The 26816-nt window shown below is 42.8% G+C and overlaps 1 protein-coding gene and 1 long non-coding RNA gene across 10 annotated transcripts in view; both read right to left on the reverse strand.

The window, feature by feature from the left end:
- The window catches only part of Nlk (nemo like kinase), a 123689-nt gene that overhangs the window by 25487 nt on the left and 71386 nt on the right, over positions 1 to 26816 (reverse strand). For 7 of the 8 annotated variants that reach the window (NM_001191924.3, XM_087573697.1, XM_087573695.1 and 4 more), the window contains 1 exon segment: positions 21380 to 21435. In NM_001191924.3, the coding sequence (NP_001178853.1) occupies positions 21380 to 21435 (56 nt within the window). 8 annotated transcript variants of the gene reach the window in all.
- LOC148002989 (uncharacterized) lies at positions 3019 to 9651 on the reverse strand. Of its 2 annotated transcripts, none has more exons than XR_015631850.1 (3): positions 7009 to 9651; positions 5238 to 5290; positions 3019 to 3655 (listed from the first exon to the last, which is right to left on the reverse strand). It is a non-coding gene; the product is annotated as an uncharacterized LOC148002989 (long non-coding RNA). The 2 variants fall into 2 exon arrangements; XR_015631851.1 differs by having other exon boundaries at positions 3545 to 3655; positions 5213 to 5290; positions 7009 to 7715.

Consider the following 26816-nt stretch of genomic DNA (forward strand, 5'->3'; position numbering starts at 1 on the left):
AGCTTTATGTTACTGCTATCCAAAGGCACATCAGTGAAGTGTGGCTCCTCTCAGGTGAATTCATTTTCCCAGAGAAGAGCTCTATTAGAAACCCAGACCGGGCTGTAAGGGCCCAGTGTGAGTAAGGCGAGGACGCAGAGATGTCACAGATCAGCATGCCCGTCCAGGAAAACAACCTTGTACTCCCCTGCGGTCTGCAGGATGGTGTGTCTTCCTGCCGCTGCCGCCACCCCCCAGCCCCCAGGCGAGTAATCAGCCTTCGGTGGTTCACCTGCACCCCTGCTTTCTGAGGAGACACCTGATGCCTCCAATGTTGAGCCTTTTTAAACATCCCGTAAGAATCAACCCGGTCTCCACTCTCATTACAGTCAGCTCAGGTTTCTGCTTTTGAAGTCAGGACTTTTAATCATTTACTAACATTTTCCTATGGCTGTAGTAAGTGAAGACAACCCACAGGTTCAGGCTGAGAACCACTGACATGTTTACTGATCACCTGTTATATGTGAGCAGGATCGATCGAAAAGAACATGGTATTGTGAGCCAGTCTTGTCCTTTTGCACGTTTCTTTTCTCAGAGGATCTCACACAACTCAGGCCAGTCCAACTCCACAGCCAATGGTAACTTTGGATTCTGGGCCCCAGAACTCAGATCCTCTTGCACACTTCCTAATCCATTTTAAAAAAACAAAATAAAATAAAACAAAACAAACAAACAAAACAAAACAAACAAACAAAAAAAAAACAGGCTCTCAAAAAGTGGGGCTCAAACTCACTATGAAACTGAGGATGAGCTGCATTCCTGTTCTTGCCTACACTTCCTCAGTGCCGGGATCACGGATGAGCATCATGCCTTATTTACGGAACGCAACCTAGGGGATTATACATGCTAGTGTGCTAGCTACTTTAGGTCAAGTTGACACAAGCTTCTGAGAAGAGGGAGTCTCAAATGAGAAAATGCAAGACTGGGCTGCAGCCAAGCCAGTCTGTAGGACATTTTCTTAATTAGTCACTATATGGAGGACTCATACCATGGTGGGTAGGGCCAGCTCACACTGGTGGTGTTGAGTTCTATAAGAAAGCAGGCCGAGCAGGCCATGGGGACCAAGCCAGTAAGCAGCACCCCTCTGTAGCCACTGTTCTGCCTCCAGGTTCCTTCCCTGTTGGAGTTCATGTTATGACACCATGAACAGTGGTGGTAGAAGAATACGCTTAATAAACCCTTTCTTCCCCAACTTGTTTCTGATCATGGTGTTTCACCATAGTGATAGCATCCCTAAGACACCAGACAAGCTTTCTTGCAGTTGAGTCACACGCCCTGCCCCTTTACCGGATCATCTACTGTAATGCATTTTCACTTGTAAAGCTGACTTCCATATTGAGAATATTAATCCTTCTGAACATACTAATTTTTTCTAAGAAATATTAATCACAGGACAGAAACAGAGAAACACTACAATTCTGCACCAAGTTAAGCAGACACACATGCAGAATTTTGAGACAAGGTCTCACTCTATGTAGTCAAGCCTCCAACTTTCAACCTGCTTTAGGCCTCTCAGTGCTGGGATTACACGTACGCATGTGCCATAACTCCTGGCTTCAACCCTTGAGTTGTGCTGACCTTTTAAGTTTCAGAGATCAAGAAAAGGAACATTAGACAGAGGAAAACCAAGCGAAGCGGAAGAACCTGCACAGATGCCGCTGTTGTGTCCCAAGGATCTGGATGTTGGTGCTCCCAAGTCTCTCATGCTGAAATCCTAACCCCAGAATACTGGGAGGGAGGGCCTGTGGGAGGTGATTAGGTGATTAGGGCAGAGCCCTCATGCACGGGATTAGTGTCCCCATAAAAGAGGCCTGAGGGAGCTCGTTAGTTGCAGTCCCACTGTTGTAGGTTACAGTGAAGAAAAGGCAGGAAGATGGCCCTTGTCAGGCACCAAATCCATCAGGTCTCTCCACACTGAACTTCCCATCTCCAGAACAAATTCCTCCTGCTTATAAGCTACGTAGGTTTAGTACATCGTTGTAGTAGCTCAAAGGAAATAGGATAGTTGTCAAGCTGACGTTTTATTCTGGGAAAACAAGTCCCAAAGAAAGGAAACACTGAAGCACTTATCGTTGTGGGATGCCTGTCATGCCTACCAACTTCACTTACAGCTTTCTTCTCCAGCACTCAATGTTATTTTCTTGCCCTCCACACTACAGGACTGGCAGCCCAGCTGTGATGCCAGAAACTTCAGTGTTAGTGCGACAGACAGCTGGTATGCAAGCAAACAGAAGAGCAACTAGCACTCAGTTGAACTTAGGAAAGGAACAAACTGATACAAAAGCCAGGAACAGAGATCAGTGGGAAGGGCACTGTGTGCTTTCTGCTAAGGGTGCCTGCATTTTCAAGAAAGGGGCAGTTATAAATTATCAGATGCAGGTGCTATAAACTGAATTCAGGTACTCTCCAAGAGCAGGAAGCACCCTTACCTGCTGAGTCCTCTCTGGCCACAACAGATACTTTATAATTAAATACTCCTCTGGGAGGGGACGGGGGACGGACCCTAACAAAAGAAAAGAATCCCCGCCCAAACAACACTTCATACAGCACTACAGACACCAAACCAAGATTAAGTTCACACCTGAATTGTAATATTGGATAAACTGAAATATTGTTTGACAACAATAATTTTATACAACTAGAGAATGACCTGAAACAAGCCAGATCTTCCAAACCCAGAGCACAAATGCACGTGCACACATCCTCACAAAACAAAAGCAGCAGCAGGCTTCTCTTCTGTTAAATCCAAGGACGTCACTGTCTTCAGGACCCAGGCACCTGGACACCCTCCCAGCCAACCTTCTAGAAAAGTGTTTACAGAGAAATCAATGAATGCTTACTACTCAATTTGTTCATAAGAGAATGACAGCAGACCAGGTAAGCTCTGGCCAAGGCGGAAGTCCAGCAACAGAACAGACCCGCTCGCTCCTCTGTTCTTCTGCTCCCCTTGGTGAAGAAACATCCTCACATACAACATTGAAAAGTTTAAGACATGAGTGTTTTAATTATTACAACAGCAGAAAATGAGATTTTTCATGCTTTAAGTTTGGCATAGTACAGTCTAAAGAGAAACACATCTTAACTCCATGAATGGGGCATTTAAATAAAAAAAAAAAAATCACACAAAACAATCCAACAACAAGGACATTTAAAATTTTTCTCAGAAAACACAATTCCTGAACTTGAAAATCAAGCACCTATCTGCAAAAACCCAGAGTAACACATACTGCATTAAAGGGTTCTGCTTTGCTCTAGCAAAGTCCTCTGAAGTCACAATTCCCAGCATAATGTTTCCCAGATGTCTAAACTAGTTGCCATGCCAACTAAAGCAGCTTAAATTAAGCAAGGGCTTGAAACAGCACCTGCATCACTCCAGGTCTGTTGCACATTAAATAAAGCTCTCTTGACAGGGCCTCAGAGGTGCCATTAGCGTGAACAGCGTCTATCTGATTATTGTTTGAGTAATTTAATGAGGGTCTGCACACAAGAGTAAAAAACAGGGTACTATTACCCTCTCTTGGTCCTTCTAAATGGGACAGCCTCTCTAACAGCTGGTGTACCTCCTGGGTCAATGACTTGGCGATGGTCTTTTCAGTTATCATCCGGTAAAGATGACCTATAGAAAGAACCAGTGCTTAGGCTTCCAGGCGAGTAGGAACAGATTAACCATTTCCTAGATAAAAACTTGTCATTAAAATAACACCATTAAAAAACACACTGTGCATGGTGCGCCAACCTCAGAGTGATCTGAACAGCCCTGCTGACTGCAGCAATTAGTTAAGTAGTCATGAAATATGAATTTCAAAATGCACTCATTTGCCTCAGAAAACAAAGGATGCACACGAATAAAGACAAGGGTCTGGGAGCAGGCACCACAGCTCTCGGGCTTCCAGTGTGCAAGACAAAACAACAGTGTCTTTGCGTTGCTTTAAGAAGTTGATTTCTTTTCAAAAGTTAACATTTCAAGTTTCTTTACTGCTTTCTCAAATATTGGTTACCACAGGATGTTATTTAAAGAGACACACAAGCCCAGGCGGGAAAGTTTATGGGACTCAGTGGAGGTCACATTTCCACATTTCAGGACAAAGCCAAGGCTAACTTACATTTCTTTAAAAAAAAAAAAAGATTCATTTCTATTAGCTATTGTCATTTTTGCACATTGTGAAAGCAGGGTGGGGTAGGAGTGGTAGGAGCTTGGGGTGTTTTTCAGTGATGCCATGAGCTTCTCAGGTGGCTGAAGCAGCAGGACCCCAACTTTGAGACCTTCTTGTGCTACAGAGTGAGTTCAAGCCCGGCCTACACAACTCAGTGAGACTGTCTCAAAATAAAGAGAGTTGGGGCTACGGCTCGGTATAAGAGCGCATAGACGGCCATGGTTCAATCTCCAGTACCCAACAACAGGGAGAGGGAAAAAGCAATCTTTACTTTATCAGTCTTTACTTTCTATCAAATGAAATGTCATATATAGGGTTTTAGTTTTAATTTTGGCCGCATGCTCCCATTTCTCTGCAAAAGACATTTACATATCAGTTTTTAAAAACCCCCTTATCTCCAGCTGTAGGGCATCTGCTGCCCAAGTCTTCTGACCTCAAGGCAACAGCACCCATATGCTGCTATACAGACATGAAAGGATGCACATGATTAAGTAAAAATGATCTTTAAAAAGTCATGTAAAGGGGCTGGGGATTTAGCTCAGTGGTAGAGCGCTTACCTAGGAAGCGCAAGGCCCTGGGTTCGGTCCCCAGCTCCGAAAAAAAAAGAACCAAAAAAAAAAAAAAAAAAAAAAGTCATGTAAGCAGATCACTGGTAATGAGGACAGTCTTTAGAATAATGCACACTACTAGTGTGTCAGCAGTGGAGCTGTGCATGACAGTGACCAAACAGCACTTCCTGCCAGACTGCCACAAAGACTGCATAGGATAGGGGAAAATCAGGGCTAAAAAAGCTTCTGGAGATCAAGGAAATGAGGTGGGACAGGAGGGAAAGGAGGAGGGGTGTTCAGAAGTAAGAACAAGTTTGTATAATTTACTCTGATGTAGAAAAGATTATGAGAAGACGAGAAAGTAAAGCCAGAGTCTCAACAGTGAGCCTTCCCTGACCTCTTGCTTCAATTAAAACAAATGTGAACTGTGATCGATATTTACTAAACCTATCCCCGGAATGGTACATCTACCTTAGGAAGTAATTGAAGAACTCACAACAGTCAGCTTCATCCCAGAAATCCTGACTTCCCCAACTGTCAAAGATAATTCTGCAGAAAAAAGGCAACACAATCACCACGGAAACAAACGCTGACATCAAATTCTGACCTTCTATTAACAGTAAGATGATTGAGTACTTTTCTGTTTTTAGGAAGTCATGATTACTCAAGCAGTCTCAGAGGCTGCAGGACTGATGCCAAGAGCATCTTTGTTTAACCATCATCATTAGCATCGATAAATACCAAGTGGGTGGAGAGCGCATGCTAGCTCAATGACGGGACAGAAAGAAGACGGATGAATGCATGGCAAACAGTCAAGAGACTGAGAAGAGACTGACACTGATATGCAAGAATGGCACAGCAAGGACCACAAAGAAATAGGATTATTATGTGTGTGGACACTTGGCCAAAAGGAAAAACAGTTGCTAGTTATTTACTTTGTTTTGTCTATTCCTACTAACTCCGAGAAGAAGTCAGCCCTATTTTCAAAATCATCCCATAGAGAAGCAGGGGGTCTGGAAGGGTAAATGAATGAGTCAGAGGTCACACCGAGCTGGAAGCTGGTGCTAGAGCCCAGCCCCTGTCTCAACTATACCGTTTGTGAAAAAATGAAGCAAACTCCAGAAATACAAAATCACAGGACAAGCTAAGAACAAAATAGTTACACTTCAGAAGGGAAAAAGGCTTGGAGAGTGACCTTTGCAAATGAGAAGTTAAACAGCCTTAGCCGGTGAGGTGGTGCTGGGATGCAGACCCCAAATCATCAGGGTTACGATCCTGACTGCCATTTACCAGCCTGGTAACATGAGGCAAGTTATGTAACTTTGCACATTTCTGTGCTTATAAAATAGGCATAATGATGTTCTGCCAGTGTCTGGCACAAAGGGGAAAGGAATGAGGTGGCAGTCACCATTCTCATCCTTACGAGGAGGAGAAAGGGTAGAGTTAATTAAACCTCAGTGCCAGATGTTGGACATACATAATTCATCCACCAGTAAGGAAGAGTGCCATCGAGTAACTTTCTCAAGGTCAGAAGTTAGCAAACTGAGCAGGGGATTAGAATGTGAACTCAGGACTGCTTGAAAAAAAAAAAAGTTCGACTGTGGTGTTATTCTACCATCTTTCCCAACCAGGTTTGTTCAGTAGGGAAAGACTCCACACGGAGGAAAAGAATGTAAGTAAAGAAGAAAACTGACAACCGTTCAACATATTTCTTTTGAGCCAGTGTGATTTTAAAATGAAAGACCAGGTAATCTCAAAAGAGCATCATTGCTGAAGGAGGAGAAGCTATTCCCTCTTAAGGAAGAGCAGTATTGCCCTGAAGCTGTCTGGTTTGTCTTAGCCTCCCAAATGCTGAGCTTATAAACGTGCCCACTCTGGCCATTCATTTACTGTTTTTTACTTTTTTGGCTTTGCAGTGCACTTTTCATATATATAAGTACACTGTCGCTGTCTTCAGACACACCAGAAGAGGGCATCAGATCTCATTACAGATGGTTGTGAGCCACCATGTGGTTGCTGGGATTTGAACTCAGGACCTCTGGAAGAGCAGTCAGTGCTCTTAACCACTGAGTCATCTCCCCAGCCCACACTTTGAATTCTTATTTTTAAATTATTTTATTTTTCATGAGTATAGATGTTTGCCCACATGTATTATCTGTGTATCACATGCATGCTTGGTGGCCGTGGGCCAGAAGAGGGTGTCAGATTCCCCTGGGACCCGGGTTACTTATAGTTGAAAGTCACTAAGTAGACAGTGTGAATCGAACCTGGGTCATCTGAAAGAGCAGTAGGTTCTCTGAACCGCTGAGATGGCCATTTCTCTAGCTTCGGCTGTTCGTGTTGTTAATGTAGTCTCACGTGAGTTTTTCTGGTTCTGGAAAACATTATGTTCATCATAGGTACATTCCTTTAGAGTTCAAGTCACATATGGATAAAAAGCTCTTTTGCCAGAAAAAGAGTTTTCTACAGCAGTGAGTCACTTTAAGTAGGTGGGCTGAAGAGATGGCTCAGCGGTTAAGAGCACTGGCTGCTCTTCCAGAGGTCCTGAGTTCAATTCCCAGCAACCACATGGTGGCTCACAACCATCTGTAATGGGATCTGATGCCCTTTTCTGTCACAAAGGCAAGTAGTACAAATAGAGCACTTATATAAATAAATAAAAAATGTTCTTAAAAAATAAGTAGGAAAAAAAAAGTAGGTCTATGAGTTGGTTTTCTACAAACTGAAAACTAAAAAATAGAGAACAACTCTAAGAGCTAATGCCTGTGAGAACTTAGGGAACTTCCCATGTGGATTCCAGGCATTGGCAGAAGGTTTTGCAGCCCTGGGCTTGGAGTGGTAACACCAGCGATAGGTCAGCATCCTGCAATTGAGCACGCTACACATCCCAAAGCCTGGGCTGGCAAAGTGGTGCAGTGGGCAAAGGCCTGATGCCAGGGCAACCGACCAACTCTTGCAAGTTGTTCTTTAGCTTCTGTGTGAGTACCCCTCCCCCACAAGTAGATAAAAGTAATAAAAATAGCCGGCCTTGAACTTACTTTGTAGTCCATGCAGGCCTTGAAGTTTCTACCTCTGCCTCCTAAGTAGCTTTCACCACCAGGCCCAGTACAACCTAATCCTATTTTCTACCATCTGGTTTCTTGCCTCCTCTAAGTATCAGTAAGAGGAAAGAGTTCCAATTAGATATGTAACATTAAACCTATGGCCAATTATGTGATCCAGGGGTATTAATATTTAACAACATGCATAGAGCAAAGCATTGGAACCAGTAGCATGGAAATGAAGAGCACGCTGATAAAATACAGACTTGCGCTAGTGTTAGGTCTATTAAGTTTCCTGAGGTAGTGCTCTCAAATCGAGTTGCTAGCAGGAGACACAGCTGGTCTGTGAAGTAGCTAAGCGCCCCACTGATTCCCCATATCCTCCAATTAAGGTGAGTCTGATGTATTTATAGTGGCTTCTGAAACCTCCAGGTCTCCACGTAGCACATGCATCCTGGTATCTAGCAGCCTTAAAAAAATAGAAACGGAGTCACAACAGTAGGACATGACAGAAGAGATCAAATACATTCAGTCCCAGGAGTTTCCTTAAACCCACACACCTGAATGAAGTCTGGCAGGCCGCTCACAATCAAAGGTTAAGCAGAAGGCTAAGCAGTTTGGGAGATGATAATAGGGTTCTCAGGCTTTTCAGAGGCTCAATTAGGCGAGCCTTTGTAGATCTGAGCCTCTAACGTCCAGAGCTGGTGCATTTCACTCGCACCAGCTGGGGAGGTTTAGAGACATATTTATATTTTAATGGAGAGGTGAAGAGATTAGAGTGGAGCTCCCCCATTCCTCACTCACCTGGAACAGAGGTGTTTCAAAGAGCTCCTGTGAATAAGTTGTTCCAACTATAGTGACTCTCTTAAAAGGAGAGAAGGGGAAAATTCCAACTGCGTCAGAACTTTTAAACAGCCTCTTTTTAAAAATAACCTTAGGATTTTGTCATAGACTAAACCCTGGGTAACCTTCATGTGGACGGGAAGGGCTGGCAAAGGCCCTAAAGATGTGACAACTGTTACAGGGAGGAGGTTCTTGAGATTCCAGGCTGAAGGAGCAATTTATGCTAAAAATCTACTTAGTCAGAAAGGTTTGGTAAAAGTAATGGAAAAGCAGGAAGGTCTGGGAAGGAGCTAGTCGGACAGATGGTTTAGCAGTGCTGCTGAGTATTAACCACATCTTCACGGAAAAAGAACACGAAGTACTAGGAGTTGGCCATTCCAAATTAAGAACTAACACCTTTAAAATTTCCTTAATGTTTTGCCTGCATGTCGGTCCACACACCATGAGTGCTTGGTGCTCAGTAGTGGGGGCTGCATTGACCCCCGGGACTGGTGTTACAGATCCAAACCTGGACCCTCTAGAAGCAGTGCTATGAACACTGAGCCATCTCCCCAGCCCAACAACCAAAACCCTTACTTTTTTACAAAGTTCTATCTCTGCTTGGAGATGGCTGCTCGGCAGTTGAGAGCACTGCCTGCTCCTTCAGAGGACCAGGCAATTCCCAGCACCCACATGGAGGCTCACACATGTAGTGAGAATTTTGTTTTCTTTGAAAAACAGAAATATTGTGTTTTTGTTTTAATCCCAGATATGTGATATAGGGCTGCTTCAGATTGTCCATAGCAGCTATGATTTGCCTCAAGCTCTAGCAAGGCTGTGGTTTTGCCAGTGCAGATAGTTTCTGTAACTGTGTGATATTTGGAACTCTGGGGACTGAGGGTAGAAAAATGCTAGGCCCTGAGAGGTGGAGGTGCTGGTGGTTGGTTGCTGCTGGTCACGATTTATTTAGTAGTTGTGTGCAAGGAAGAAAGAAGAAATTAGATATCTGAATGGCGAAGATCAAACTTGCCCTGAGGAACTCAATGCCCCTAATCAGCAGGAGGAAATCTACTGATAATTTGCCTGTCTCCCCTTTATCCCTTTTTCTATCTAGTGTTAGGGGTTTGGAAAGGGTGGAAAAAAGAAGAAATCAAGCTACTCATGGCTACTTGTAGCTGCCGGCTGAGGAAGAAGTCTGGGCTGAGGAAAGAGGATCCTGATACCTTGACCTGAGGCTCTATTAACACTCTCAGCTCCATGCCTCTCCCCCTAGCCCCTGCAACTCCCATCCCTACCCACATCTTCCAGCCCTGCCATAGCCCCAGAGCTCTCAGGGGGCACTCAATGCCCACACTTCTGTTTAGGCATAAAGACTCCCAGAACCAAACCACTGCTCAGGGGTAACTCTCTGGCCAGCAAATGGGGAGGACCCAGCAGTCTTTGCCAACGAGGAGGGACTACATCTATTGATGTATGTGACCACTGTATTCCCCAGGATTAATGTGGGTATAGCAGGGGCAACGCTGGGGCCAGTCGCAAGTTCAGGGACATGTGTGGATAGGGAGATGGTGTAGGTCCCTATGGCTGGGACTTCTATGTTGGCCTCTCCTTTAGACCAAAGTTTATATACAATAAGGCTCACAAAGAGACCTGAGGGTCATCACGGAGGGGATCGGAGCTTGAGAGTGACTTTAGAGCCCCAAACACATTCTATATAGGCAGCACAAATTGGACTGTATGGTTCACTAAAAAAACAATACAAAACAAAAACCCTAGGGGACACAAAATTTCAAGTAGGAAAGTAGGGGTATGGCAGGGAGGAGTAGCAGGTAAATATGACCAGAATACAAACTTATTTTAAGAAAGGAAGTCCACTTACTCATGTCAATGACATCAGACACCCATGTGCTTAACAGACCCTGCTACTTTCTTATAGAATCGCTGAGTCCTAGCTCTAGGAGGCCTTCCTTGACTACTGTTCCAAATGCTCTCCTGCCCATTCGTCTCATTTTAGTCTTCAAAATAACCAAGGCAGGTACCACTATTATTTAAATTTCATGAGGAAAGTCAGGCGCCGTGGGAGTATGAAACATGCTCAAGATCACACAAGCAGTAAGACACAAAGAAAATATTCAAAACTAGTGTCAACTTCAGAATGCCACGGCCTCTGTCACTGCAGATTTCCCTTCTTTGACCTCAGGCTAGCAGAGTTCTGAACCAATCATAAGGATTTGAAATAAACCTAGAATAATGGTCAATACGAAGAACACTTACTGGAAGAGCCACCAAGACACCCTGTCTCAAACAAAACAAAACCAAACAAAACCAACCAGCCAAAATCAAAATACAGAAGTAGGGGATGAAAGGCAATTTTCATATTTCCATGTGTGGTCTGCCAGCTCACCTTAGGAAAAGAGAGAAAAAATGAACCCGATCCAGGGCAGGGAGGGAGTGGTAACAGGCTTCTTATGTAAACACGAGGCCCAGAGTTCAATCCCAGCAGAGGGAGAAAAGCTGGGCACAGTGGCTGCTGTACTATCAGTGTTAGGGAGGCACAGCCAGGAGACTCCCTGGGACTTGCCGGTTAGTCAAACTAACTCAGTCACTGAGCTCCAGATTCAGTGAGAGACCTGGTCTTTAAAAACTTGGAGGAGATGGGGCTGGGGATTTAGCTCAGTGGTAGAGCGCTTACCTAGGAAGCGCAAGGCCCTGGGTTCGGTCCCCAGCTCCGTGGGGGGGGGGGGGGACTTGGAGGAGAGCCATTGGTGGTGCACAACACCTCTTTGATCCCCGGCACTCAGGAGACAGAGGCAGGAGAATCTTTGGAGTTCAAGGCCAGCCTGGTCTACAAAGCAAGTTCCAGAATAACCAGGGCTACACGAGAAATCATGTCTCAAACAAACAAATAAAACAAAACAAAACAACAACAATGAAACAAAATAAAACTATTTTACTTTGGAGAATAACTGAGAATACCATCTGACGTTGAGTCCTGCTGTTCACATGTACCACCACTGCACATAGAGAATTAACAGAAGCAAACAAAAATCAAAAAGTAAATAAAACAATTATAACATGCAAAGAATGAGAAGCATGTAAGTTTGTAAACTGTTAGAAATGCCTCCTCTACACTGTGAAGATGTTATACAAACATGTCCCAAAAAACCCCCGCTGCTAAGTAGGCACTTGAGTAGGGCCAGTCTCTGAAGCAGTTCCCGTTGAGCATCTGAGAAAGGTGATACAGTTGCACAAAAATTACCGAGCTGGGCATGGTGGTGCACGCCTTTACTCCTAGCATTTGGGAGGCAGCAGCAGATGGACTTCTTGAGTCTGAAGCCAGTCTGGTCTTGAGTTCTGGGCCAGTTAGGCCCACACAGTGAGTCCCAGTTGTTAAAAATTAAAAATACCTGTTGGGTTAAATACTCATTATCTATCTAGAATTCAAAAGTGGAGCAGGCTGGCTACTTAAGAACAAATGTACGGGGTTGGAGATTTAGCTCAGTGGTAGAGTGCTTGCCTAGCAAGCGCAAGGCCCTGGGTTCGGTCCCCAGCTCCGAAAAAAAAAAGAAAAAAAAATGTTCTACATGCAAAGAGCTATCGATGTTGTACACTTTTATAGAGCAAAAATCAGTGCCTTTAACTGATTTACCTGGATTGAAAAAATGGAGAACCCATTGTATCAAACTATTTCCTGTAGAATAGATGTGAACAGAAAGCTCTGAAAAGCTAACTTTATTCCCAATCATGTTTTACTGACTTTTGTTGTTGTTTTTTAGATAGAGTTTCTCTGTGTGTAGTCCTGGCTGTCTTGGAATGGAACTCAGAGATCCCCTTGCCCCTGCCTCCCAGGTGCTGGGACTAAACGTGTGTGATACAATCCCAGCTTATTTATTGATTTTAAATGATGGAAACAGATCAATCTATTTCCAGTTTACGCTGCACAGCAAACAACAGTAAGCCAGATTATAAAAAAAGTCATCTTAGACTATTAAATATTAAATAGGTTTCACATTTGGAAAGTTTTACGATTATTTTTTCTTTTAAAAGAATCTTCATCTTAAACCAAGTACAGCAGTCACATGGTACATTCCCAGACCTGAGGAGGCTTAGTCAAGAAAACCTCCACTCTGAGGCCAGCCTGAGATACAGAATCAAAATTCCTCGTCCAAAAAACGGCCTTTCTCCAAACTCATACAGTTCTGCCAGCCTCCCGCTCCCATATGCTATCAATCCCAGGATTGAACCTGGTTTTAAATGTTCTTAAAGTCATTTATGGACTGATCAAGGGTAAGAGTGTATGCATGCATATGTGTGCGCACACCACACCTTACCTAAGAGGCTAACTTTGGGAGTTGGTTCTCTTTTTCCACTATGGGGGTTGGTTCTGGAGATAAAACTGAAGTTAAAAGGCCTGGCTCAAGCACCTTTAAATATCTCAGTGTGATGATGCAGGTGACTTTCCCAAAGGACACAGCAAATCCTTGCATACAATAGTTTACTAAACTCCCCAGTGAGATTTTTTTTAAAATAAGAGAACAGTTGAAACGTAATCCATTTCAAATATGAATTCTAAACTCCTCCCGTTACCTAGCTGAAGGAAAATTCCAACTATAAAGACAAGACTTTATGAATTCTCTTTCTTTACTTTTCCTGCCTTTTCAAATCAAGTCCACAGAGAAGAAAATTTCAACCTAGATTTCAACTGAAACGAAAGTGGAAGTGTTAAATACATGGACAAGAGACTCTGGTTTGTGGATATTGTCAATTTCAAACAATGGTTTCTGAAGACAAGCAATGCAGCAATGTGCCAGAGCAAGCAAGCTATGTTCTCTTTTAACAAATGGTCAGCTCTAAATCTCATCATCATCCCTGCAACAAAAAGCACGGTGACTTTGCAAACAAGAGAGGAATCAGTGTGCTTCACTGAGAACCACTGACCTTTTCTGAAGCATGCCTGAGCTTCCCCATAGAAATCAATGGAATAAAAGGTCACTCTGTGTAAGTGTTCAGTTGGCAAATTCCCTTTCCTTTTAAAGCAAACTAATTTATTATATAGAATGTCACAAATTAAAACTACCTCAACTTCAATTTAAAACTAACTTAAAAATGATGGGGGCTGGAGAGATGGCTCACATACTGCTCTTGTACAGGACTGGAGTTCAGTTTCCAGTACCCTCAGCAGATGGCTTACTGCTGCCAGTAACTCCAGCTACAGAGGGACTGGACACCTCTGACCTCATGTAGAAACACACACATGCACACCTTAAAAATAAATGATTAAAAAAAAAAAACCTGAGTGAAAATTCTACCATCAGAAAACAGCAAGCAGCGTGGAAAGCCGTTTGTTACTGTCCAGGAGGTTGTGGGCTGAGTCTCTGTCACCACAACTAAATGTCTATGTGTGGTAAGACAAAAGGGCTGGGGATGTGGGGATGTGGGGGTGTGGGGGTGTGGGGATGTGGGGATGGGCCCAACTGCTAATGTGCTTGCTTAGATTGCACGAGGCCCTGGGATCAGTGTCTAGCACTGCACGAAACTGGATGTGGCAGTGCAAACCTATAATCTCATCATTTGGGGGGTAGAAGTAGGAGGATCAGGATTTTAAGGCTAGCCTGGGGTACACAGGCCTGCCTCAAAAACAGAACAAGAAGAGCATCGGGAAAAAAAAAAAAAAAGGTGACTTCAAATTTCAGCCTTCACAAAGGGCGTTGGGAAAGAGAAGAGCCACTGTATCTGTCAAATGGAGAAGGTGGAGCTGATGATCACCATCAAAAATAAACATATATGCATACGATCCAGACAGAGAGCCAAGAAACACCAATGTGAGGCAGCCTGGGGGCTAGACTGAGACCCTACCCCAAAAAACCAATCAACAGAAGCCACAAAGACTTTGGAATAGTTCTGCTTTTTAAAATGAATATAACAATTTTAGGAGCTGTGGATGTAGCTGAGCAGAATGCTTTTCTAGCGTACCAGAAACCCTAGGTTTGATTTCAGCTGTGCGAAGTGGGAGAGCACGCTTGTATCCCAGCAACTGAGAGACGGATGCAGCCGGATGAAAATCTCAAGGTCATCCTATCCTTAACCACAAACCACGTCTGAGGCCAGCCTGAGCTACATGAGAGCTGTCTCAATATCTAACCACCTAAAAATAGTTGTTTGTTTGTTTGTTTGTTTAAATGAGCCTCTATCTACACTGGTAACATTATACTACAGTTTTCACTTACAAAAAGCTGAGATCTCCCATGATCTTGTAATATATTCAGAGTAAAAGGTGAACAGTGTTAGTCCACAAGCTGCAAAATATGTTGCTTTTCCTCCCAACACAACAGAGAAGAGGAGCACAAGCATAGTGAAATAGTTTAGTAGCCAGGGACCGTGTTTGGTTTTGGTCATAAGTCTCCTCCCTCTTCTAATCTGAACCCCTTTATCTGACTATGCCTATAACCCCCCTCTCCAAACAATGCACCCAGTTACATCAGAACTCTTTCAGATTCCTACCTGAACTGGGCAACATTTACACCCCTCTGATCAATAGTGTATGTATCTGTGCCCCTAACAACGATCAAATCTGGACAATTTCTATTCAGATATATTTTCATATGTGTGAGTATAAAGAATGGAAAGGCTGATGTGGCCTTAATTAGTTTAGGGTGCATGCACTCACTGTAAGGCCAATTGTGTCCCTAAGTAATCTATCAAAATAAAGAACTACCCATACTATACCCCTTAGCAACCAGACTCTCCTTTGCTGTGTCCCTGGAGGACTTTCCTGCATGTGGCCAGCTGTCGATCTTTCTATCTCTGTGGTCCCTCCAAGTAAAGTTATCTTGCCCTGTTTGCACATCTGTGTGAACCCTTGTTATCTGTGCTTTAGAAAGAGGCTAATAACCTGGAAACATTCATCCTAAGCCCAGCTCGGATCAGTTAACAAGTGGCATGCTAATCTCTAGCCAAACAAAGGCTACAGCTTGGTTCTGCTACTCCACTGGAACACCCACCCTCTTCAATGCCACATGTCCAAACTCTTCCTATCCTTTGATGAGGATCTGAAAGGTTTGTTTTCCTGTCTGAAGCCATGCCAACTCCCCTCCCTGCCTTTAAACTCTAACATCACTTGCCTATATTCTTCTGGCATATCCCACTACCTCCATTAGCTATTTTATTTCTTCCTTTTTAATTTAAAATTGTATGTATACGAATGTTTCGCCTGCATATCACATGTGTGCCTGGTGCTTGGAGAGGCCAGGAGACGACATTGGATTGGATGGAACTGGAGCCAGCACAGTTGTGAGTTGTCAGGCAGATCCTGAGGATCAAGCCTGGTCCTTTGCAAGAACAGCCAGTGCTCTTAACAACTGAACCGTCTCTCCAGATCTGAGTTTCTTCATCTTAAAATGAAGGTAGGAGTAAAGTGTTTAGGACGCATTCAATTTCTTTTGAAAGTCTATATTCACAGAAATTCATTTAAAGTCATACACATAACAGATCTTTGGCTGAATGAATGAGATAGACCATGCACAGATGAGCTGATCACTACGTGGGGATCCAGCTAGTCCTCGGTTGGTCTGCTATATTCTTCTTGCTGCTGCCTCTACTTCTGTCTAATGCTCCAGAGGTAAGGGCCATGCGTGGTGACACTAAGTGAAAGCCTTTGCATTAAACCATCAAATGCTCTTCAAGTAATTCAGCCTTTGAAATTAAAATAGGACCAGTGATCATCAAATCTCTATATACATGTTTGTTTCTCAAGACATCAAGTAACTCAGGCTAGCCTTGAACCTAATCCTTGGGAAATTCCTCTGAAACAAGGTGCTAGAATTATAGGCATGCAATATCAGTCCCGGTCTCTGTTTCTAAATCATCATAATACTTTTCAACTTATAATCATCATCTTTATGATTAAATTTTACACTAGATCACAAAACCTGTAGGACAGAGATCCCTTTTTATGACTTAAAAATGTTTGTTTTGTGCCTATTTTGTCAGGAACTGTTCTAAGTGACAGAAACTCAGGGCTGAAAAAACAGGCAAAAATCCTACAAATAAGGGTAATAATGCTTACACTCGCGGAACAAGAAATTCTTAATGTGTCTCTTTCAAACTCCTGGGGTGGACTTCTGGTCCATGCCACACTGTTGGTGTGAAGAAGAGTGTGATTACCCGTGGACTTCATGTGTTGGTTCTTCTCTGCACTGGCTTCTGGACTCTCCAAAGGCTATAGAGCTATCTCTCAGAGGTTTCAAAGGATTGAAACCCCTATCATTAAACACTCCTGCAGTACCCAAGCCTAATGTCCAAAGCCAGTATGTGGACTCTTCTGCACAAAACATTAAGATTGTATCTCAGGCTAAAAATAAGCCTTTCCCAAAACAAATTAGTATTTACTTCCAATCCAGTAAGCGTCTGGTACTTTAAGTGCCCTGTTTATGTGCACTGCATAGAGTGCAGAATCCTGACTGAGGAAAATATTAGTTCCTGGTCAAACAATTACAACTGTTTCTCTGGGTTTAATTTCAGTAGGTAAAGATTATTAAGATGTAAACTATTTTTATACAGATTTTCTAACAGAAACAGAAGTACAAAATGAAAAACATAATACTTTCAAAGATAACTCAGTTTAGCAAAATACCAAATCTTTAATAAAGTAAAAAAATATACTTCCTAGACTGATACTTTCTGCTCAAAACTGCGGTGCTGTTGAGACAGCGCTGTGGGTGAAACCACTACTGCCAAGCCCGGCGAGCTGAGTTAGTCGGCAAAGCCATGAGCTGGAAGGAGAGAATTGGTGCCTGCATGTTCTTTCTAAACCCCATGTGTGCACCGCAGCATGCTGCGCTCATGCCCACTCTCATGCAATAGACAAATGTGGTCTGTATACTGAGCTACTTTTAGCTGCTTCAAGAAGCAGTCTCAAGATACACACTATGTTCAAATCTAAACAAAATTCCTGTAAGGCACCAATATAATCATTTGTTAGTTTCAGTCTGTGTGGGGAAGCAAATGATTAATGGCACAAAAGCTATATATGATCCTGCACATCACATCTGATTACATCAAAATGCTTATACAACTCAGATTTTCAAGAATCCCAAAACAGTTTCAACTAGGGCTTTGGTGAAAAGACAGTGAAGATTTGAGTCAGGGTCTTATGGAGTGAAGACGAGCTTTGAACTCCTGATCCTCTCTCTACCTTTCCCCTTCCAAGTGCTAGGATTCCACGATTCTGCTACTGGGGCCAGCTCTCAATTAGGTCTCAAAGGTTTGTTTTTATTATTTTTCATTACATGTCTGTGTACTCATGGAGGCCAGACAGCAAGGATCTCCCTGGAGACACAGATAGCTGTGAGCCATTGAATATATGTACTGGGATCTGAACTCAGGTCCTCTGAAAGAGCAGTAAGTACTCTCAACTGCCAAACCATGTCTCTAATCCCCCACCGTTGGTTTTAAAATGTTAGTGCATTAAAATTATATAACATAACATTGCAATGTTCATTGTCTTAGAAGAAGTATAACCATGTGGTAAATGTATGTACAGTGGACGGTTACCTTTCTCCTCACAACTTGGGTAATATATAAGTAAGCACACACTTAGAGGTAAGGGTGGGGGCGGGGGAGAGAGAGACAGAAAGACAGGGAAAGGGAAGAGAAAGACGTAGCAATCCTCCAAAAGAGAAAACAGCTCACTGTCTAAAACCACATTTAATGCGTGTACCTGTTTCTGAGAGTTCATAGATGGGGTTGCTGACAAAGGTAGGTAATATATTCAATTCATATGGTAACTTAAGACCCTGTTAACCTTTAATATTATACATCTATATTTTAGGTAATAATTTTTCTTATTACCCAACTGAAGAGAAACTAAACAAAAAAAATTTTCCTTAGGCCATGACAGATTCATTTGTATTATAGAAAAACAAAAAGCAGACAACTCATTTTAGAATACTAAAGTGTGAACAAGGCACACATGCAGCAAGGCATTTCCTTCTCTCTCATCTGTCAGCTGCTCTACAACACAGGCCTTCAGTACCCTGGATTCCAAGCTAACCATACCTACCCGAACAACATAACAGTCAGAGGCGTGGTCCTCCTCCTCCTCCTCCCCTCTTCCCCCTCTTCCCCTCCTCCTCCCCCTCCCTCTCCCCGCCCCCTCTCTTTCTGTGTGTGTATGTGTGGTTAAAACAAGTTTTCTCTGTGTAGCCCTGGCTGTACTGGAACTCACTTTGTAGAGCAGGCAGGCCTCGAATTCAGAGATCCGCTCTGCTTCTGCCCACGCAGTGCTGGGATCCGTGTGGTCCTTCTTACAGTGAAAGCATTGCTTTCCCAGACAAAAGTTGGGAAATTCCCTTTGAGCTACTGGAGTACCTGTCTGATGCTGGTACCATTGTATCCTTGGGGGTTTCGTCTAGGGCACATTAAGTGTATGCTTACAATGTGATTCCTGGCAAGCACCTGTTACTGTATGCCTGGGGCTTTGGGTTACGCTGTATTCTCTTGCCCTCTAGCAAGGGAGAGAAAGAAGGCTGGAGAGGAAAATCTGGTACATGGGTGGCTCCATACTATGTAACTGACACACAGTACAGTCTCTGAATACCAGGGACTGGAGGAGTTTCCCTAGTTGGTATGACTTGCCTGTGTTGTTCTACATCGTAGCTGGGACAGCTCACCGGTTCTACTGAAAGAGCACAACCGGAACCCCACGCCTGCCTGAGAAGCCTTCTTCTGCTTTGCTTGTTTGAATCTGTAGTCCTTTGCTACAATAAACTAAGCATGAGAATAACAGCTTTCCTGAGTCCGCTGAGTTCTTCCAGGGAGCTCACCAACCCTGAGGCTAGTCTTGGGAACCTGTGACCCGACCATCACACAGTAAAGTATGTATCTAAGAAAGGACATTCTGATATACACGTTTGCTTTCACAACTTCATTTCCAAAGAGGCAGGAATGGTACTTCTGCCTGACAAAAATGCCTAGGCTTTCCTTCTCAGCAACTGAGAGGTTAAAGAAGTAGCTCCTGGCCAAGCATGAGAGGGAGCTTCTGCAGGATTAAAGCACTGCTCCTCCCATTCTCCAGGCCATCTTCAGGAACCAGTAATCAATGCCTTTGCCTAAGCAACAAACTGACGTGAGGAAAGCACTTTGCTAACTCTTCCATTCAGACACTTAGCCAATTTTTCTTCCTCTCTCCCTCCACCACCCTTTCTCTCTCCTTCCTTCCCTTCTCTTATCCATTCATCCAAGATATGTTCTTAGGCTGACTTTGAATTCACGATATGGTTCAGGCTGACCTTTAAATCAAGATCCTGTCCTGGCCTCCTGAGTGCTAAGATTATGGATGTGTTACCACACTGGGCAATTTTATACTTTTGGAAAGTAAGGCATGAGGTTTGGCCCAAAGTATCAGATAAGCAAAGACTCTTATCAACTCGGAGCTGGACAACACACGGTCCTTTCTTTAGAGTGTGCACTGCTGAGGCTCCTCAAGTGCACCAAGTTACACAGCATCAATTTCATAAATGATTGATGGATTAAAATTTCACCAAGATTATAGCACTTAAGAGCTTGCTTTGTCATACTGAAACTTCCTAGCTTTGTGGACCACTGTCAGTCAGTCCTATAATCTTATAAGGTGTCCCCAGTCCCAAGCCAGCTTAACTGCTCTCTCCTCCTTGGGAAGCACTTCACTGTTCCCATTTCTAAGGAAATTAACAAAGACAAGTGTCTACAGTAGAATTACCTGCTACTGCAACTAGTGTTAAGGGGAGATCTTCATTTTTTTTTTCAGTGCTGAATCAGAAAAGTAACAATTGGTTTTCTTTTTGAGTAACAGGCCTAAAGTATCCATAAAACCCCTCACTTCTAATAAACCATATAGCCAGAGCATCACCCAATCAGTGACAGGATTCTCATTCTCCATCTTTATTGTGAAGCCTCGCTGGGTTAACTGCAGAATGAAAAATGCTGACTATGACTGTCAGATGGCCTTATCTGTATTTCACTTTTCTTCCCGCAGTCTCAGAAGCTACTACAGGTGTTACTTTACTGCTTGTTATTACTGTGTATACAATAAACGATCTTTAAACAACATTAGTGCATGGGATGAATCATACAGGCAGGAGTTGAGAACCCGATACTTTCAAGTCAAACCGAATTGAACATCAATCTCAATTCTTTCTAGCTCTATGATCTTAGTCAAGTTTCTTACCTTTTGTGCCTCAATTTTCTCATCTGTAAAATGAGAATAAATATACTACCTCATACAGCAGTTTATTATAGGAATCAAATAAACATGTGTAAAGAACTTAGTGTGTCTGACATCTAGATAAATAATAACCACCACCACCACAGCTTTTTTTTAATAAATCACATCTAACTTCGCTCCATCCTGAGTATTAAAAGCAAGGACAAGATTATTCCCTTGACAGTTTCCTGGATATAGCAAAGCCACCCATTCCAAGGAGATCCTGTACAACATGGCTGCTTCTTTGATTATCTGCAAAATGGGATAGTGATCATATAGCACACAAAACTACATGGAGACTAAACACAGATCTGCCCAGATGTCCATCTGTGTCACCACACAACATCTGTTGACAATGAGCTCTAGCACATACTTGGGGTTTCAAAATTACCTGATTTTCAGGTACTCGACCACCACGTCTGCAAGGATGAGACAATGTAATTCATGACACGAGCCCTCAGAAGCTAGTCAAGAACAGGTTAAACAACAATACTTTTAAATGTCCCCTTCTTTCACAACCTCTGGTTAGGATACATTTCTTCAAAATAGTCAATGTGTGGAGGCTGGAGTATGTCAAGGGCAGAGAGTACCTGAGAAAAGAAAAAAAAACAAAAAAACAAAAGCAAAAACACAAAGTCAAATTTAGAGAAAGAAAAAGAAAACAAAGTTTGATATAAATGCAAATAAATGCTGTTAACCAATGGCTTAAGGCTTAGTAAGAACTGGCCCCTGAAATGAACTGTTCACTAGTAAGAAAGCATAATCCTCGAGATGGCTTCAGAAACTTTCTACCCGAGAGATGGTTCCAGCTGAATTGAGTTGCATCACACATAGCCAAGCGCTGCTCAGGAGAGGGGGGGAAAGGAATGTCACACGCAGTTGCTTTTAGAGCAACATCTCCACCTTCCATTCCTCTGCTCAGCAAACGTTTACTACACACATTTCACCTGTCAGATACCAAGGTATAACCAGGGCTATAAATACGAACAAAGCAGTCCTCTACTTTCATGACTGGAGGGGAGGTACAAGCACTTGCACAACGCGGAATCATGCCCTCTGTTGCTCTGCAGGAAAATCCGAGGATGGCGGAGGGAAAACACTTCCTAGAAGTAATGCTACTCTCACCCTTGAAGACTGGTTGAGAGCTGGTCAGTGGCTGAGCAGGAGCAGTATGGAGGCAGCTCGTAGAAACAGGAGACGTGCTCAGTTAAAGAGCACAGTGAGGCAGAGGGAAGCAGAGTGGTGGTGTGTAAGTCCAAGAGGAAGGCAGAAAGCATATCACTCACAATCTCCTTAAGTTACATACAGTATGATGGATTTTATTCAAAGGAAAAGAAAGTTACTGGGTAGGGAAACAGCCATTCGGCGTCTCAAATTCCAGCACCTTATAAAGCAGTAGAAAATAGGACAGTCTTGCTCTCACGGCTCTTTAGTTATGTCGTAAGTCCTGGTTATACCATCACACCCAATTTGCTAAGGAGAACTATTGGGCTCAAAGGACTAAGAAATGGGCAAAAAACAGCGCCACAAGTACAAGCTTCCTATTGCCCCACCCCTGACCCCTACACCCAGGTCCTCCGTCTGTAGTCCCTAGGTGGCTTGGAATTTGTTATGCAGGGATCTGCCCACCTCTGTTTTCCTGAGTGCTGAGACTAAAGGTCTATGCCACCACACCAGGCTTACCATAGTTTTTAAGAACTATGTTCTTTTGTAGAGGGTTTGACTATTATGAAGCAGGCTATCCACGTGGTCACTCCCCAGCCTTAGTTACCGAGTTCACTGCTATCTCGTTTGGAACGCCTACAGCCTCTATATTTGAAGCCATCGGCTCTACATTAGTATTTCTTCCAAATAAAAATTGCAAAAAAAAAAAAAAATTAATTGCAGGATGTGAAACCTTGATTGTTCAACTTTTATTCATTTAGCTATTGACTTATTATCATGATGGGGATGCAATCCAAGGTCTCATGCTTATGTTCCACTCTTGTGAAGACAATTTTAAGTATTTGTTTAATTGATTTTTACTGCTTATTTTAAACATTTGAGAATGTAAGTATTGTGTGTGCACCAGGGGCACGGTGTGCGTGGAGAGGTGGGAGAACCAACCTTCTACCATGTGAATCCCAGGGAATGAACTGAGATCATCACATTTGGCAGACAGAACCTTTACCTTCTGTTTTGCTTTGCTTTTCAAGACAGGGTTTCTCTGTGTAGCCCCGGCTGTCCTTCAACTCAAGGGATTCAAGTGCCTGTAACTCCTGAGTGCTGAGACTAAAGGCTTGTGCCACAACTGCCCAGCCAATTTTCTTTTCTTTCCTTTCTTCCTTCCTATTTAAAAGGTATTTATATATGAGTGCTCTATTTGCATGTACACCTGCATGTCAAAAAGAGGGCATCAGATCTCATTACAGATGGTCGTGAGCCATCATGTGGTCGCTAGGAATTGAATTCGGAACCTCTCACGAGCAGTCAGTGCTCTTAACCACTGAGCCATCTCTCCAGTCCCCCACCCAAATTTCTTACTCAAGTTAAAAGTATATTATTGTCTAAAGCAGGTGCTAAAAGAATATTCCCAGCATCCCTGGGTGTGAAATCTCCTGTTTCTGCTTCCAGTACTTGAGAGGCTAAGACAAGAGCACTGTCATGTGCTGCTGATGAGGGAACTGAGCTACACATCAAGTATCAGGCTGCTTTGGACTATGGTGTGAGACACTGTCTGATTGCTTGTTTGTTTGAGACAGGGTTTTCTCTAGGTAGCCTTGCCTGGCTTAAAACTCAATGTGGCCCAGGCTGGCCTTGAACTTAAAAGAGATCCAACCACCTCTGCCTCCAAAAAGTGTTAGTATTAAAGGTGTTTGCCACCGTGTCTAGCTATGAGACCCTGTTTTACACACACACACACACACACACACACACACACACACACACCATAATAATAAAGAACTCCTAAAACAATGACTTATAAATTATGATTGACTAATGTCTCCAAAGACATTAAATTTTAATAAAAGATTTCTCTTCCATCCTTCTTTCCTTTTACAATGTACTTGTGTGAGAAATCTTGTTCATGTTAAAGTTTTACCTTTTTAATGATTTGTTTTTATTTTATGTGCATTAGTGTTTTGTTGGCCTATGTGTCAGACTGGAAATGGAGTTACAGACAGTTGTGAGTTGCCATGAGGCTGTTGGGAATTAAGTCTGGGTCCTCTAGAAGAGTAGTGGAGCCATCTCTCCAATGCCACTTTAAAATTTTAAATTAAGATGTGTTGCCAAGTAGGTGGCACATACCTTTAATCCCAAAATTTGGGAGGCAGAAGCACTTGGATCTCTGTGAGTTTAAGATCAGCATGATTTACACAAGGAGTTCAAGGCCAGCCAGACCTGCAAAGTGAGATCCTGTCTCTAAAAATTTGTTTCCGAGACATGAAGGGATGTTGTGTGCCTTTCATTCCACCACTTGGGAGGCAGATAGAGACAGATCTCTGTGAATTTCAGGCCAGCCTGATCTACAGGAGTTCTAGGACAGCTAGAGCTACACAGGGAAACCCTGCTAAACAAAAGAAAACAAACAAAAAGTGGTCTTCAATTATAACTCTCTTCAATGAAGAAGCCTCCCTAAAGTTAAAGACAGCTAACATAGAGGGTTTTAAATAGTTTGGATGTTTCTATAAGGATTATGTACATTCCCTTTTGAATTAAAATGTTTATACTGAGAATTTTGATCAGTGGAAAACATTTTCCAATTTCTTCAAAGAAAAATTTTGATATGTGAAAAAATTACCTCATTTTTATGTATTTTAAAATGTTAAGTCAGTCAATATAGCAAATTTGTATAACTGTCCTACTTATGGCGTGTACACACACATACATACACAAATTAACAACGAATGTCTGAAACTTGAGGAAGGTGATTAGAAATCAGAATCTTACTAGACAGACATCTTTTAGGCTCTCAACTCTGAACCTGAGAAAGATGCATTCTGCCTTGAGGGAAACGGATGCAAAGAGTGACAGTGTCTATTAGGCAAAGCTATTTTACACTTCAAATCTATCTGTGCTAATCAGAGGTTATCTAGTGGGAAGTGACAGCCCTATTTTAAGAAGAATTATGCTTTCTGATTCCGTATTTGATGAGGCTCCCACTAGAAAAGCACCTCAGACACTGGCCTACACCGTCTGGCTATTGACTGGTTTAAACTCTCCCTGTTGTTTTGTTTAACCTCAGTGCAGACAAAAGCAGTACTCAGACCAGTAGAAAGGGCCAAGGATCTCAAGGGCAACGTGAAGAGCAAGTGAGATGGGACACCAGACAGTCCAAACACTGGGCTTCAGCTGCAACTTCCCATTTAAACAGATGGGAGTTTCTCTTGACCCCACAGTTATCTGGGGAAATCAAATAAAGATTGGCCTTTTGATGCGAACAGAAAGGCACTTGTAAAGATGCCTTGGATGGAATCCAAGTACCCCCCCCCCCAGCCCCCAAAGAAACAAAAAGCAAGACGTAGCCAGGTGTGGTGACACTCAGGAAGAAACTCTGTAAGTTCAAGGCTCACCCTGGTTACTTACTCCATCCAAACCAGCCAGAGCTACATAATGAGACCCCGTGTAAGAAAACAAAGCAAACAAAACCAAGAAACCCAAATCAAAAGAAACCCCACCACACTTAACGACTTTTTAAAAATGGTGGTCATGACTAGATGTGTATATTCTTTAACTCAAATTTCCAGACCTGTGCAAAAACTGTCTTTTAAGATTATGGCCTCCCAGTTAGAAGAGTCATGACAAAGTGCTTACACAGTGACCACGCAGCTTAGTTTTGGCTGTTATTTAGCAGTAAAACAATTATGGTGAATAATCTTAAGTCTAAGTATGAAGACAAGAAATTTAACGCTTAGATCTGCGGTGGAGCACCTCACCAGTATGTTGAGCTCCTCCTGGGTGGAGCACTTGGGTTGGTGGAGGTGACAGAAACCTGTTCACTCAGCCAACAAACAAGAGTTTCTATTCTGCCAAGGATGCATTAGGAATGACTAAGAAAGGGGTTGGAGTTGCTGCAAGGCTGCAGGCATAGCAGTGGGAAGCAGTAAATGACAGTAGATGGCCTCCACTCTCTCAGGTGGCTGCAGAGCAGAGAGCACTCACTCTAAACACCTGGCCTTCCCTGGCAAGAGTTTTCTATCCATGAAGCAGAGCAGCCACAGAGGGCTGTGGCTCAGACGCTGGCCAAAGAAGTTCCTTTCTCTTTCCCCTAAACCGCATCAGGGAAGAATCCTTATCGCTAGCTTGGTTTTCACATGAGGTTTTCTGAGGAAGGGGACTGGGATAAGAAGTCTGTCATGTAGTAAAGTAGACAAGAAATCTTATTAATCCAGTTGTGTTTCAGAGTTGTTTGTCCCTATGATTTTTAAAGTACGTATTTTTTAAAGTATAGATTTTTAAAATACATAGGGAATATAACACTCCAATGTACACAACGAAGGCAAATTCTTTAATCAAATAAAAGAGTATTATAAAACGAAAGAAAAAAAAAAGAAAGAAAGAAAAAGGGGTTGGAGGGATGGCTCAGTGGCTAAGAGCACTGGAAGCTCTCCCAGAGGACCCAGGTTCAATTCCCAGGACCCACGTGGCAGCTCACAACTGTCTAACTGTTTGTTCCAGGGGATCCAACACCGTCACACAGACATACATGCAGGCAAAACACCAATGCCCATAAATTAAAAAAAATATATATGTTAAAAAAGAATGATTAAGAATGGCTGGCATTCTCATAAGGTAGGACTACATTATTGCTACAGTTTTTGTAACATAAAGTACACAAATTCTAAGAGCATAATTTGATGAATTTTAGGCATATATAGCCACGTAAAAGTTACCCAGATCAAGAAATTAAGCATTTGAACATCTTAGACAGTGCCTTCCCTTTTAGTTTCAACACTCACTTCCATCATCAGAATTCAACCTGCCTACTCAA

This window comes from Rattus norvegicus, chromosome 10 (assembly GCF_021556685.1).
Source record: "Rattus norvegicus strain SHRSP/BbbUtx chromosome 10, alternate assembly SHRSP_T2T, whole genome shotgun sequence".
Lineage (NCBI taxonomy): Eukaryota > Metazoa > Chordata > Mammalia > Rodentia > Muridae > Rattus > Rattus norvegicus.